Here is a 15,275-nt window from a genome sequence, read left to right on the forward strand (position 1 = left end):
ACAATATCTGGATCAAATGGATCCATTCAGTATATTTGAGGAATGAAGAATGGTGGAGTTACCAGCCCAGCATTAATTCAAGCTGGCATTGGAAAAAGAATTGCTCAACTATGGATCAGTTGAAGCAACATTATAGTCAAGCTGAACTAGGTGCCATGGTGAAATATTCAGTGAAAGCACTATATGAGAAGATTACTGGAGTGAGATCAGTGGTTCAATGGGATAGATTTGTCTGGAGTAGACTTAATATGCCCAAGCATAATTTTATATGTTGGCTTGCAATTCAAGCCAAGCTGAATACTACAGCCAGGCTGGCTTAGTGTGGTATAAGTAATATGGCTACATGTTTGATATGTTTTAATGGTATAGAAGACCATGAACATTTGTTTTCAGATGCCATTACAGTGAGGAGTGTTTAGGTGAAATAAAGCAATGGCTCAGCATCAAAAACACAGTTAACACACTGCAACAACTTGTACACTGGTGTATGCACAGAAGATGTGCTAAGTTCAGGAAGCAGGTATACTATGCAAGTATTGCTGCTTTGGTTTACTTCATTTGGTACAGTAATTCAGTTTACAGTTAAGAGTTTGAAACAAGTTGTAAGAATGAGGATAATGGCAGTGATGCCAAAGAATGTAAGGAGGAATGAGCTAGAGTTGTTTTCTTCTCTATAAGATGTTTTAGTTTGAATATGGTTGTATTAGTTTGAGCCTGCTCTTAGGGAGGGGGTCCAACCTAGTTGGTTTGTCTCCCTATGAGTCCTGGCTTGGTTGTATGATGTTGATGATTAATGAAATACTTGCTTACTTATCAAAAAAAAAAAAAATTCTCTTATTTGGAATAGTCACAATAAGTGCAACCAAGTTCAAAATGGTAAAAAAAGTTCAATATTATTACAAATATGCCACCAAAAAGCAAGATGGTACCACAACTTTTTTGTTTCATCACTTGAATTACTCTACTTTATTGTGGTCCCAACTTTCTCTCTCTACATTCCTTGGTATTCCCCCACTTTCTCTATGTTGCACTTATTAAGAAACGGAGGAAGTATGAGTTAATAGGGACGCACTTTGGAAGTTTTAAAGCGGAAAATGTGAATCTTATTCCAACTTCTAATAATCAGCGTGTTTTTTTTTTCATATTTAGGGTCTGTTCTCCCCATCTTATTTTCAGTTCAATTCAGTTCAATTCAGTTCCGATCAGTTCAGTTCAGACCAGTTCAGTTCTGTTCAGTTCAACTCTTGACAATACTTTTACTCTCACATATCACTATTCAGTTTAGTTCAGTTCAGTTCAATTCAGTTCAGTTCAGATCAGATTAGATCAATTCAGTTCAGTTCAGGTGTTTTATGCCGAAGATAAAAAATTCTTATTTTATACAAGAATGGGGACAAAGGTTCGAAAGAATATCTAAAAGACGAGGAAAAAAGAAAATGCAACTTCCAAGTTTGTTTCAGTAATATAGCAAAGGCATATTGTTTTATCAGCACGACTATGACAGTATAGACATGTATTATATTCATCCATGACACGTACGGTACATGTTTGATTACATTTATAGACATGTATACTCCCTCGGTTCTCTTGTTGCAAGGAATCTACATCACTACATGTGAATTATCGCACATGTAAGAAAAGAGGAAATTTTTTATTAAGTATACAAATTGAAGGACTGCTTTAACTATCGCCAAATCGGTGAATTTTTTTAAAAAAAATTCAATAAAGAAAAAATTGGACTAATTATAGTTACAGTTTGCACACTATGTCCTCCTCAACAGTCAGCCCATAGACAAATAAACAATTTTTAAACTAATATCACGTTTTCTGAATTGTTTAATATTCTCTCCTCCATCTCTTTAAGTTTGTTCACATTTTTCTTTTTGATTTGTCCCTTTACATTGCCTATACTAAAAATGATCATGGGCAATTTCTCACAATTGCATTTGTTAGTCCCACATTTTTTTTCCTTTCATGAACTATACACAACCAAAAATTAAATACGTGAACATACAATACTTAATGGAAAAAACAAAAAAGTAATGATAGTAGTATGTGTATAAAATATTAAGTTGTAGGGTTGGTAGACTTATTATGGAATAAATTTTTAAAGAAATAGAGCTATAATAATCATATGTCATATGCACTGTTAATGATAAAATGCATGTCTCAAAAATTATAAAATTTCAATAGATCAACTTCAAATGAATGATGGAGCACATCGATGTTATATTTATATATATATATATATATATATATATATATTATATATATTATATATATATATATATATATATATATATAAAAGTCAAATTGTTAAAATTAATATAAATATACTTTCATATCAATTACGGTATTTTTATTAATTTTTTGAAAAAAAGGATTAAATCGAAAGATGTGGACCAAAGTGTAACAAATTTTTGGACTAGTGGAGGAAGTAGTATATTTATATGCATGGCAGCATGGCCCTGGAAGATCTGTTTGGGATCTGATGAGCCAGTTATCTTCTGTTTATACTAGAATTTTCCATTGAGTGAGGAGCCGCAGAATATGACATTGACACTGCCAGTGTTTAGTCATTTTAGTACATCATCTCCAGCATACATATGCATCACATATCTGCTTAGATTTTTGGCTGCTTAGAGTGAAACATGCTTGTCAGGGTGGTTCCTTCTGCAGTTTGTATCTAGTGCGTATGTTTTCCACATCATGGATTAAAGATAATATCGCTAATATTTGTCATAGTTTTAGGCAAAACTATTTTTGGCTAATATTTAGTTAATTCTTAATTGGATAAGAGTGGCGAGACACAAATTCTAGCTAACTAGATCAAGCCAAATAGTGCTACACTCTTACTATTGCTTTAGCTTATGGCCTATTTTCTTCTGCATAAAACAGCTGAATTGAACTGAACTTAACTTAACTTAATTTAACTTAACTTAACTTAATTGAATTGAAATGAATTGAACTGAACGGATGAAATTGAACTGAAATGAATAGTGATATGTGAGAGTAAAAGTATTGTCAAGAGCTGAACTGAATTGATCTGAACTGAAAATAAGCTGGGTAGAACAGACCCTTACTCTCACATATCATTATTCATTTCAGTTCAATTCAGTTCGGTTCAATTCAGTTCAGTATAATTCAATTCAATTCAATTCAATTCAGTTCAGTTCAGTTCAGTTCAATTCAATTCAGTTCAGCAATTTTATGCCAAAGAGAACAAGCCCTTAATCCTTATACTCTCTCTTATTTTATGGAATAATTTTTAAAATATATTATACTCGACTTTCTTCTAGCACTAGTAGAAAAACGACAATTTGCGTCTCACCATCTGCGTCGCACAACTAGGGATGACAATTGGGCGGGGCGAGTGTGGAGGATGATACCTCCACATCCGCACCCGCATAAAATTTCAATCCCCATCCCCGCCCCACCATTGCGGGGGAAAATTCCAGACATATCCCCGCCACACCATGTCCGTATTTATACTCATCCTCGCTCCACCACCCGCACCCGCTTTATACCCACGTCGTACCCACTTCATCCCCACCCCCACCACCCGCATGGGTATCCACACCCACTTCGTACCTGCGTCATACCCACATCTTTATATTTTGCAAGATAAAATTATTAATAATATAAGTATATAAATAAAATTTTAATCATATATATGTGAGGCAGGCGGGGGTGGGGCGGGGAGAGCGGGGATGGGGCGGCGACGATGGGGATGGGGTGGGGACTACATAAAATCCATTCCCGCTCCACCACCCATTGTGGGTAGGAGTTTAATCCCCATCCCCGCCCCATCTTCGCCAAACCTAGACCCATCCCCTCCCCACTTGGGCGGGGATGAGGCGGGTCTCCTACTTGACCCTCCCCACTACCATCCTTACGCATAACAGGAGAAACGTCGCAGAAGGCTCATTTGCGTCGCATGCAACAGAGAATTGACGCAAAAGACCACATATGTGTGTCGTATTTAACTAGCTTGCGACGTAAGACAACTATATATGTCGGATGTGCCAAAAAATGTGACGCACATAATAGAAGCTATGCGCGTCGCATGAAGCCCACGTGCGACGCAGATGCCCAGGATTTTTAAACTCCCACTCCCCGCATTTTCCCCAAACCCTCACTCACCTCTTCCAATCGCCGCTTCAAACAACAAAAGCATTTTCCCCAAACCCTAACTCACCTCATTTCTCTGTCACCTACCTTACCTTCATCTCTCTGTCACCTACCTTCATCTCTCTTTCGAATCTCAACAACGAAAGTATTCATCTTCTGAATTTTGTGTTTTCAAATATCCGGCATACAAATTTCGACGAGTTCTTCTTCATTTCCGACGAGCACGCACACAAAGAGGAGAGAGAGAAACGAACCTAAACGACGAGCTCTAAATTTCGTGCTTAGATTTCTCGATTTTCATGTATTTTTACTTCACATTTTGTTCTGAATTTCTTTGTTTTGCCATATTTATGTTTATTTTTGATATTTACAAAATTAAACCTATCTTTTCCTGCCTCGTCTTTGCTCTTCATTCTCTACATTTTGCTTATGTTATTTCTATCATTTATTTACCTTTTCTACATATCATCGGAAACAAGAACGAGATTTGAAGAAGAACGAGAACAAAGTTCGATCTGATTTTGGCGATTTGTGTTGTTTTTTTTAAAAAATATTTAGTGCAATTTCATTCTTGTCTGTTAGATCTGATTTATTTTTAGGTTCAGTTTTTTAATTTCGTTTTTTGTTGTATGTTAGATCTGAATATTTCATTTTTGATATTTGTTTTGATTTTTTCGTCTCTTGATTTCATTATTTCACTTGTCTCTTTTTTTATTCCTTTTTAGATCATTTCGAATGTCATATGTTGTAATCTTTTGTCTGCAAATTAAGTTTGGTGTAAATTATTGGGAGATTTTTTTTTTTTTTTTGCTTTGGTACTGTTTTTTTTTCATATATCATCATTTGCGTTGCATGCTGGCAATGTGCAATGCAAATGACTCTAATCTGCGTCGTGTCCATGTCCGACACAGATCATGTCTCTCTCATATGCGACGAGACCTGTGCCGTCGGACCCATGTCCAACGCAAATGGGCACCTCGCATCCGACGCAAATGGTCCATTCTGTACTATTGTAGTCACTTTAACTAAAAAATTCTAGTTTTCAGTTCTTCAATTGAAGGTTATTAAAGCACCAAAAAGAAGGACTCTTTATATTTTGCAACATCCTTTAGCATTTAAAGTTCACACTTTTGACAACGGGGATAAAAAGAGGATGAGTTAACAAATTAAGGATTTACCATAAATATGTATAACAAGGACTGATCTAGGAAATCAGATCAATAGTGTAGTTCATCCTAAAGTTTACCATGATTGGATAGGTTGAACTTTAGATATCTATGTGCTGCTGAAGACCAGAAGTGTTTATCCCTAGCAAGATCCCTGTTCTCAGGTTCAGTTAGAACCTAAAACTGTCGTGTTTTATATCTTCTTCTTTAAGGATTGCAAGTTTCGGTTGCGATCTTCGCATCAGGTGGTTGAGTAATGAATTAAAGAAATTCATATAACCTATGTTTATGTGATGACTTTGGGATTGGTGGAGTTACATACCTCCTGGAGGAAGTAGCTGGTATTGGAGGAAAATATGTGAAGTTAAAGAACAACTGAAATGGATCATTGATGAAAATGATTTAAAACAAATGCATCACTACTCAGTTAGGGACATCTACACAAGGCTGATGGGTGTCCAAGAAAGAGTGTATTAGGACAAGTATGCTTGGAATAGGCTTGCGATCCCAAAGCACATATTCTTGATGTGGCTGGTGCTGAAACATAGACTACAAACCACAACAATGCTGTATAGGTATGGTGTAAGTAACAACCCGAGATGTCTCATATGTGGGGCAGATGACGAAACCCAAGAACATTTGCTATTCACATGCTGCTATAGTGAGAGGATTCTGGTGAAAATTAAGAACTGGCTGGAGGTAAATGCAACCCAGAGGAGTGTTCCTAGTCTGGTGAACTGGATTGGAAGATGCAAGAAGAGTATGTTTCAGAAGAATGTGATTGCGGCAGCAGTGGCCTCAATGGTCTATCACATATGGGGAATAAGAAATGAAGTGTACTGGGATAGCAAAGTACACAATGTAGATATTACTGTGAATAGAATCCAAAGAGATGTTATTGATAGAGTTTATGGAATCTTACCAAAAAAGGTGTTGAAAGTGGATAGAGAATGGTTAAGACAAAGAGTGCTTTATGTTTGTAATTAGATGGTGATCTGGGCTTGATATATGGGGGAGTCCAACCTAGTTGGTTTGCCCTTCAGTCTAGTTATTTTGGTTGGTAGGTTGTAATGGTGTTTGTTTTTGATATATATACGATTCACTTAGCAAAAAAAATATATATATAATTTCATAATGAAGAACAAATAAATTGAGTTTTGGATTAAAAAAAAATGGGGTTTGGAATTCAATAAAAAATAGGAGATTATCATATTATGTAAAATGACCATAATTTTAACCGTACAATTGAAAAAAATATAATATACTCTTAGAATTCAGCTTGAGACATACTCCCTCTATTTTTTAATCCTTCTCACTTTCCTTTGAGCGTCTCCCAATACAACTCCTTGAATTTAAATATCTTTCATTGCATAGTAGCAAAATTATATTGATTGAATATTAATAAAGAACTAATCGAGAATAATCAAACAAGATCCTTCACTAGTAAAAAAAATGATAATTTGCATCGAATGCATGAAGAACTGACAAAAATGGTCAGGATCAGACGATTTGCATTGAATTATAATCAATGTCCGACGCAAATACCCAGAGAAAATGAATGGCAAGAGGATTTGCATCAAGATCCAAATGAATGGCAAGATGCAAATGGCCACATGACTATATTTGTTCTTATAAATTAAGAAAAATTGAGACTCATTATCATATATAGATTTGGCTTTTTTTTTTGGATAAGTTTTGGGAACGCCACAATTTTGACTGGTTTTGGGTAGGGGTGTTTATGAAAAATCAAAATCGAAAAATCGCACCGAAATACCGAAAAACGGTATAAATGGGTGGTTATCGTAACGATTAAAAATTTCAACAGAACGGTTACAGAACCGATAAATTTAACGGTGAAACAGTACGGTTACAGTTATAATTTTCGAGTGAACGATTAATTAGCCAAAATACCGAATTTTTTTTCTCTATTTAATTGTTGCAAAATATTTTAAAATAATTACATTAATTCTAATATTTGTTGATAAGTTACAATAATAATAGTAAGTATGTAATTACTTGAAAACTCTAGTACTAATATAAACAATATAATTAGGAAATGAAGTGAATTAGTAGTGTTAGTTATATTTTTCAATGGATTTATTATAAACTTTATAAAAAAAAGTTATATTAGAGTATATATAATATTAAAATATATGCACAAAAAAATGAAAATATAAAGTACAATAAGTAAAACATAATAGTATAACTTAAATAACGGTTAATAGTTAACCGAAAAATCGTATCGAAAAAACGTTTAACCGCTCCAGCAGTAACCGGTTTAAACGATTATGGTTCGCAAAAAAAGCGAACTGAAACTTACGGTTATCGAACCGAAATATTGTTTCGGGATGGTTAACAACCAATGAACATCCCTAGTTTTGATAGCACCACAATTTATTAATTAATAAAAGTATCTAGTGCTACATTAACAAATTTGGCAAAACAACTCGAGAATAATAAACTAATTAGAATTAAGGGAAGAAAGAGTATTGAATTAAAACCAAATCTACTTTAAAGTTATAAAAGATCGACAAACTTCCCTGTAGAAGGGTGCATCAGACAACGGTGTGAATAACAAGGCTATTTAGAAGTATTAGATCTCCTCAATGATCGTGATTTTGTCATATTGAAATTGTATTTATTTCACTTTTATATGTGTTTGTTAGTTTTGACTTTTATTGTAGATATCGTATGACTTTGAATAAATTAATTATTCTAATTTCAAAAAGAGAGGAAATAGTATCATATCAAATAGTTTTTTTTATTTTTATAAAATGCCTTTCTAAAGGTTTATGATAAAATTTTGTAATGTGAAAGTGATAAAAATAACGGTTTTTTTCACCATATACCCCTGACAATTTTTTTTTGCACCGTATATCCTTTCAACTTTCCAAATTCATCATATACCCCTCACATTTCGAAAAATACATCAACTTACCCTTTTGACTAACGGTGTTAGACTTCCGTTAGTCATTAACCCCTAATCCCCTCTAACCCTGATTAACTAACCTAAATTAAACCCTAACCCTAACCCCCACTGCCACATCACCCCACCCCTTACCCACACTGCCACATCACCCTCTCACCACCCCCCCTCCGCACTCCCCACTCCCCCTCCCCACTCCCCAACAACCCCCCTCCACTCCCCTGACCCCCACCCTCACCCCACCGGATTATCGGATTTTCGCACCAACCCCACCCCACACCGGATTTTCGCACCTGACCCTACCCCCACCCTGATCGGATTTTCGCACCAACCCCACCCCACACCGGATTTTCGCACCTGACCCCTACCCCGACCCTGACCGGATTTTCACACCAACCCCACCCCACCGAATTTTTCTGGTCTGAAACCATTGCACAACCCCCGCATCACCCTCGCAGCACCCCTAAAATTATCGCACCACTCCTAAAACCCTCGCACCTCCCCTAAAAATCCTCGCACCTCCCTTAAAAATCCTGGCACCTCCCCTAAAAATTCTCGCACCACCCCGAAAACCTCGCACCATCATCGTACCTCCCTGAAAAACGTCGCACCATCCCTGATAAAAACCAGATTTCAGCCCAAAAGCAAATTTGCGAGGGGGGGGGGGTCTGCAGTGGGGGGTGGGAGTGGGACTGCTGCAGGGTGTCGGAAGGTAGAGGGGGTTGCGAAGTTGTGGGCGGCGGAGGGGGGATGGCGCGGCGCTGCGGGTGGCGGAGGGGGGGCTTCAGGGGTCGTGGGGAGGGGGACTGCAGTGGTGGGGGTGGGGGTGGGGTGGGGGTGTGAGTGGTGGATGGGGTTAGGGTTAGGGTATTAGGGATAGAGTATTAGGGTTAGGGTTAGGTTTAGGGTTAGATTTAGGTTAGTTAAGTAGGATTAGAGGGTGATTAGGGGTTAATGACTAACGGAGTTTAATGCCGTTAGTCATTAAGGGTAAGTGGATGTATTTTTTCAAAAGTGAGGGGTATATGGTGAATTTCAAAAGTCGAAAGGGTATATGGTGCAAAAAAAAATTTGTCAGGGATATATGGTGAAAAAACCGTAAAAATAATGATAATAAGAATGACAAACTTTATCACATCGAAAGAAAAAAATACAAGGGGAGTATCCCCATGGAATATCGCAACCAAATTTAACTATGGGACCTCATATATGAAGGGGAATGTTGAAGGCTTGAAGCATAATCTTCCCAAATAATAACACATGTAAGTATGCCACGTTAATATGAATTAACATTCAATCCTACACAGCAGAGAATTAAATCTCGTTTCATTATTAATGATAAAGAAGCAGGAGAGTATGGATCGAGAATGCCAGAATGGTGCATAATTCATACTACCAAGATTAACAAGACTTATTTCCTATCATAAATAAAGATGAGCAAGTGAAAAAGTACAGTAATTAGAATATTCAAGCAAGCGTACTTACCTGCCTACGATCTTCCATGAAATGCTCCACTAATTTAGCAGACGCCATCGGATTCTAAATATTTAAAAAGAAAGCAAAAGAAACCAATATAAGACAAGTGATTACCAAAGGGTTAAGGCTACTAATAGCAAAGACTAGACGTTCCCGCACATAAGACCCAAAACTTCATCACACAGCCACACGTATACGTTACTGTTTGGATTTGAAGTTAGATTAGGGGTTTTTGGTTGATATAAAAATAAAGGAAGTAAAAACATGTAGGAAGTAAGATAAGATGGAGTTGTTTGGTTGACAAAAATATTTACTTAAAAAGTTTTACTTCCCATGAAATGGAGAAAGTGACTTACCTACGTCTCCTTAAATATATAAGTAGAATTTCTCATGATAAGTTTTTTTTTTTCCCATGATCAACCAAACAACATGTATCATTTCCCATGATTTGAAATAATATCTGCCCTAACCAAACAAATCTAAATAATGTAAATATTTGATCATTATTGAGTTTTTTTTTATATATTTATTCAGCCGTTAACTAGTCCAAGTAGGGTCAGCCTTTATAAATTGAGGTAAGAAGGGTCCCAACCCATAAAGAAATTTTCAGAGATTAAAAATTGAAAATTTATGCTCAAAAGCAAATATTTATACAAACTCTCCAAATTAGGATTGATGAGAATTGAACACTCGACCATGAGGTTGGGAGGTGGAAGCTCCAACAATTGGGCTCCAACAGTGACCTCAATTAATTTTTTTTTTGATCCATATGAGCCACGAAGGTAGTACAAAGTACAAAGAAGGGGAGCGGGATTCGAACCTATAATCTATTGTTCACAGCACCTCAATCTTAACCACTAGGCCAAGAGATCTATCCTTAATTTGACCTCAATCAATATTGACTATGTTATGTTTGATAATTTGTTTCCATATATTAGTTTTATAACACTACAAAATCCATGAAGTAACAATCATACAAAGAATTTTTAAATTTACTGGTCAAGAACGTCACTAAAGTACAGCCAACAATATAAATGCGCTTTGTATTAGGATCTGCTCTTTTCGGCATAAAATAGCTGAACTGAACTGAACTGAATTAAACTGAACTGAACTGAACTGAATTGAACTGAAATGAATAGTGATATGTGAGTGTAAAAGTATTGTCAAGAGTTGAGCTGAACTGAACTGAACTTATCTGAACTGAACTGAACCGAATTGAACTGAAAATAAGTTGAGGAGAACAGACCCTTAGTTTAAACAAAATATACAGTAAAAGTGAGTAGAAAAAAGGATAAAAGCTAATTATGTTGAAGAAAATTTTTGTTTTTATAAAGTTTCAATTTTTAAAAACATACTTTCTTTGTTATGTTACACTTTCTTAATATATATAATAAAGTAGATGTTACACTTTTAGGCAATAATCTTACTTATATCACATAGTCTCCTTTTTTCTTTCTATCTATTTCTCTCCTCTTTAAAAAATTACTTACAAAAATGTGTTTTTTAAAGTGTAACATTCCTCCGTTTCGTACTACTTGTTACACTTTCTCCATTGTGGGAAGTTTCACATTTACTTACTACACTTCTTTTTTGGGCAATAAACTCTCTCTATCTCTCTCCTCTCACATGGATCCCTTTTATTTTTACTATCCACCTCTCTTTTCTCTAAAAATTGCCTCGGAACCTATGAATCGAAAAATGTAGCAAGTAATATGAAACGGAGGAAGAAAAAGTATATAACAAAATGCATAAAAGTTATTTTATACATGAATTAGGCTATGTTTAGTTCACCCGAAAATTTCTGATCTGAACTTATCTAATCTGATCTGATCTTATTTTTTATGATCTAATCTGATCTGATTTACAAGATCTTATCTTTTAGATTTTTTTCAATATATAAGAAAAAATATAGTCATGTGAGGTCTTATTTAATTCGCCTCAATAAGTACTTTATTAATATTCAATTATTATAATTTTTACTAATATGTAATGAAAGATATTTAATAGTAATAACAATTTTTAAACATAAGCATGATTTGAACTGATCTGATCTGATCTGATCTGATCTAATCTAATCTAATCTAATCTAATCTAATCTAATCTGAACTTATTTTTTCTGATCTGATCTGATTAGATTTGAAATAAGTAAAAACTATAGCTTGAATTATAGGGATCATAGATAATATCTTTATTAACTACTTTCGGTAATAAATTAAGGAAGTTTTAGAATATAGTCAATTTCATCACGACAACTATGACAACTTACGTCTACTCAAGAATAATCTCTCTCTTTCGAAATACAAAATTATACTATGGCAAGTAAAAATTACTTAACTAAACTCTAGCTCGCCTTTCAAGATAAAAAACTCTAGCTTACATCAACTCACGAAATCCTATTTGTATCCGAAGTTCGAGGCATATTCCTCTAACAAAACAACTTCAAATATGATCTACCATTCATAGATTATTGAATATTTGTAACCCTAATTATGCAGTATATAATGAATATATTTTCATTTTGTAAAGATTGTCACTATTACTACAACAACATGAATCAAGGAAAAAGAAGTAGTCAATCGATCAATAAAATAAAATAGATACTTTTTGTTTACATTTCAAATTTAAATGAAAAGACCGGTTAAAAACATGGATGTTGTTAATGGTTTAAGTGGACTCGTTTGGTGGGATAATAATAGAGGGCAGAAGCCAAAAAAAACTAAGAGTAAATTCAAATAAATTAAGGATAATGCTATATGCAATACTTAGGGTTATATATAAGCATTACATATATTTTTTAAAATAGTATAAATTTTAATATTTATGATAATCATACATAAACCGATGTAATCAATGCTTTATTTTTCAAAAAACTTTCCCTTTTAAGCCTCTTATGTGTAGCCCTTAGGGTTGCATATAACTTTTTCTATAAATTAAAGTAAAACAAAAAACCCCTCAAAAAAAAAAAAAAAAAAGTAAGAGAAACTCACAAAAAAAATAGGAAAATTTTTCAGAAAGATGGGAATTATAACAGATCAGCAGTTGCATACTTGCATCATTCTTTATCCTTATCAATAGTAGGTTTTGATTAATCAAAACATGATTCCACGAGGACCTGGGCTAGTACAGTCTAAATGTACAAAAAATTTCTGATATTTTACCGATAATAAATATACGAAACCACGATTTCACGTTATCAATCAAAAACTTCTTTCAGTAAAAACTCAAACGAGGACAATAATTATCCAAATCTAAGATTACTACTCCAATGTGATTGTATGCATGAAATTTCCAGGAAAAGATACTCATCCAACAGAGAGAAGAGAGATCAAGAACCATACAAGAATAGGTACGTACTTCATGACGCATCCAAATGTTAATATTAATAAATAAATAAATAAAAAATCCCCTCCTTTTTCTGTACCAACGCACCTCATAATCACATATGAAAGGAAATTGATCTTATGCTCTTTCACTTGCCTTCATTTTTACCAATTGGTGTTAGTTAGCGTAGGGCATCTCGCTCCTTAATTACAGTCTCGAGTTAGAGTTTTAGATATGGAATATATTCCAGTTCAGAGAGATGCTATTCTTTGAGGTACCCATGCAAACTCTAAGAAGAGATTAGTCCATTTGCCAAGGGCGGTGGGAAAATCCTTGCAGTAGAAAAAAAGAAAACCAAAAAACTTGCCTTCATTTTTCATAAAAGCAAATAAAGGGAGGAGAATTAAGGTGGTTTAAATGAATAAATCATTTACTCAAAGACAAGATAAAAATTAGGTAATATAGGGCATACTTATATAATATATTTGTAAATATAGGATTAGTACTAAGCTACACAGTACCAACACAAGAAACACAGTAGAAGAAGGAACTGATCTGAAATTAAGGAGAAGGCGGATGCTAAATAGGCAGGACTAAGCTACACGCCTACACCTTAACAATAAACAGAACAAAATGGGAGAATGGAGAAAGAAGTAGATCAGATGAAAGGTAAGGCTAAATTAAAACACCAAAAACTTACATGTAGAGGTAGAAGCTAAGGAGGAGTTGAGCATAAGAAAAGAGAATTATGTGAGGGACAGAGGGGAGAGAAGTAAGTGTGATGGAATTGTGTTATTTTATATGAGAAGGGTAAGATATATATAGAAGGAAAATTTTAGATATTTTCATACTAGCTAGTAGAAAAGAGACCAAATACAGTGAATATAGTAGTATAAATAAAAATAAGTGACTCGAAGCCATAGAAACAAGGATTGAAGGTTTATGACAAAGAGAAAGAACACGCGGCTCAGTACTTCATCAGAGAAATGTACAATCATTTTTTTGTAGCCGAGTACTAAGGGAAATTAAATAGGGTAAAATAAACGTACTTATGCAGGTATAAATATAAGACATGTGAAGTATATAGTATTATATAAATATATGTTCACCTTTTTTTGGCATAAATAATTCGGTTGAATTTGCCCCCCTTTTTTGGTAGTTATAATTATAGGAGAGACCGAGAGACAGACAAAGACAGGGAGGCGAGAGATCCCTAGGGAGAGGGAATACAAGCATAAGCATTATAAGGAAAAAAGACGGTCTTTAAATGGTGTAAATACATTTCATCTGATCTGTTTTGATCTGAAATAAGCAAAAATAAGGTAAATTCAATATAGTCAGTTTCTTAACCAATATATTGTGAATATTCTTATTCTTTTATTTTCCATGTACGGGTTTTTCATCTACATGCACATGAGTGAGTGCTCTAAGGTAATGGAAAGTCAAACCAAAGGATTTCATATTCTAGTTCAAATCGTACTCATGTGCTAGCTAACTTATGATTCTTTCTCTCCATTTTTAAATAATTAAGAAATATAAGTTTTATAAAAATTTTATTATATATAGATTAGCAAAATTCGAACAACCAAGATATTGTACCATATTACTTGATAAGGTTTTAGGAGTCCTGTTACATCTTTGTCCAATTCTCCTCTCCGACTTTTTATACTGAAAAACTATATACATATATATAACAAAGTAATTCTGTTTTTATAACAAAATTTAAGTCGAGCACGACACTAGTTACAATTATAGTATAAATCTTACGTAGTTGTCTAGTTGTATGTAGGAAGTCATCGTTTTTGAAAATTGTTTTCTTGTCATCTAATTGCATTTTATAGGACGTTTGAAATTGTGTTTGGTTGATCACGAAAAGTAAAACTTATTCTGAAAAGCTACAATTGTCTGGAGGGCCTAGTTAGATAAGTAACTTACTCCATTTTGCTAGAATTAGAACTTTAGAAAAAGTGCAAATTCCTATATTTACCTACTAAATGACTCCTCGTTATTAACTTGCTAGTATATATTTTTAATTCCCATTGTTTTAATTCTAATCAAACAATACCCAAGATTACCAAACGTTTAGAAAAAGAAAGAGAATGAAAAAGGAAAAAGTAGAATATGAGTGAAGTTATCCAACTAGGTCTGAAGCTGGCCTTGCACTAGTGATTTGTACCAAATCTATTTTCCAATTCAATCTCTATCTAACCTCTTTTCAGTGATTTGGGTTGTGCTGTGATCTCTAGACCGATAGA

General features: G+C 34.4%; 1 protein-coding gene across 3 annotated transcripts in view; it reads right to left on the reverse strand.

Annotated features, from left to right (window-relative positions):
* Window positions 1–13,864, reverse strand: part of LOC104901124 (gibberellin 2-beta-dioxygenase 8) — a 31,581-nt gene extending 17,717 nt beyond the window's left edge. Inside the window, exons 1-3 of one of the 3 annotated variants that reach the window (XM_048634341.2) lie at window positions 13,721–13,811; window positions 13,177–13,352; window positions 9,709–9,762 (exon numbers count right to left, since the gene is read on the reverse strand). In XM_048634341.2, coding sequence (XP_048490298.1) covers window positions 9,709–9,762; window positions 13,177–13,182 — 60 coding nt within the window. In that variant the 5' untranslated portion in view covers window positions 13,183–13,352; window positions 13,721–13,811. Of the gene's footprint in view, window positions 1–9,708; window positions 9,763–13,128; window positions 13,353–13,720 lie in introns of all 3 variants that reach the window. The other 2 variants (XM_048634342.2, XM_010688669.3) reach the window with 2 other exon arrangements.
* Between the last annotated feature and the right edge of the window lie 1,411 nt (window positions 13,865–15,275).

The sequence above is a fragment of the Beta vulgaris genome, chromosome 8, assembly GCF_026745355.1.
Source record: "Beta vulgaris subsp. vulgaris cultivar EL10 chromosome 8, EL10.2, whole genome shotgun sequence".
NCBI lineage: Eukaryota > Viridiplantae > Streptophyta > Magnoliopsida > Caryophyllales > Amaranthaceae > Beta > Beta vulgaris.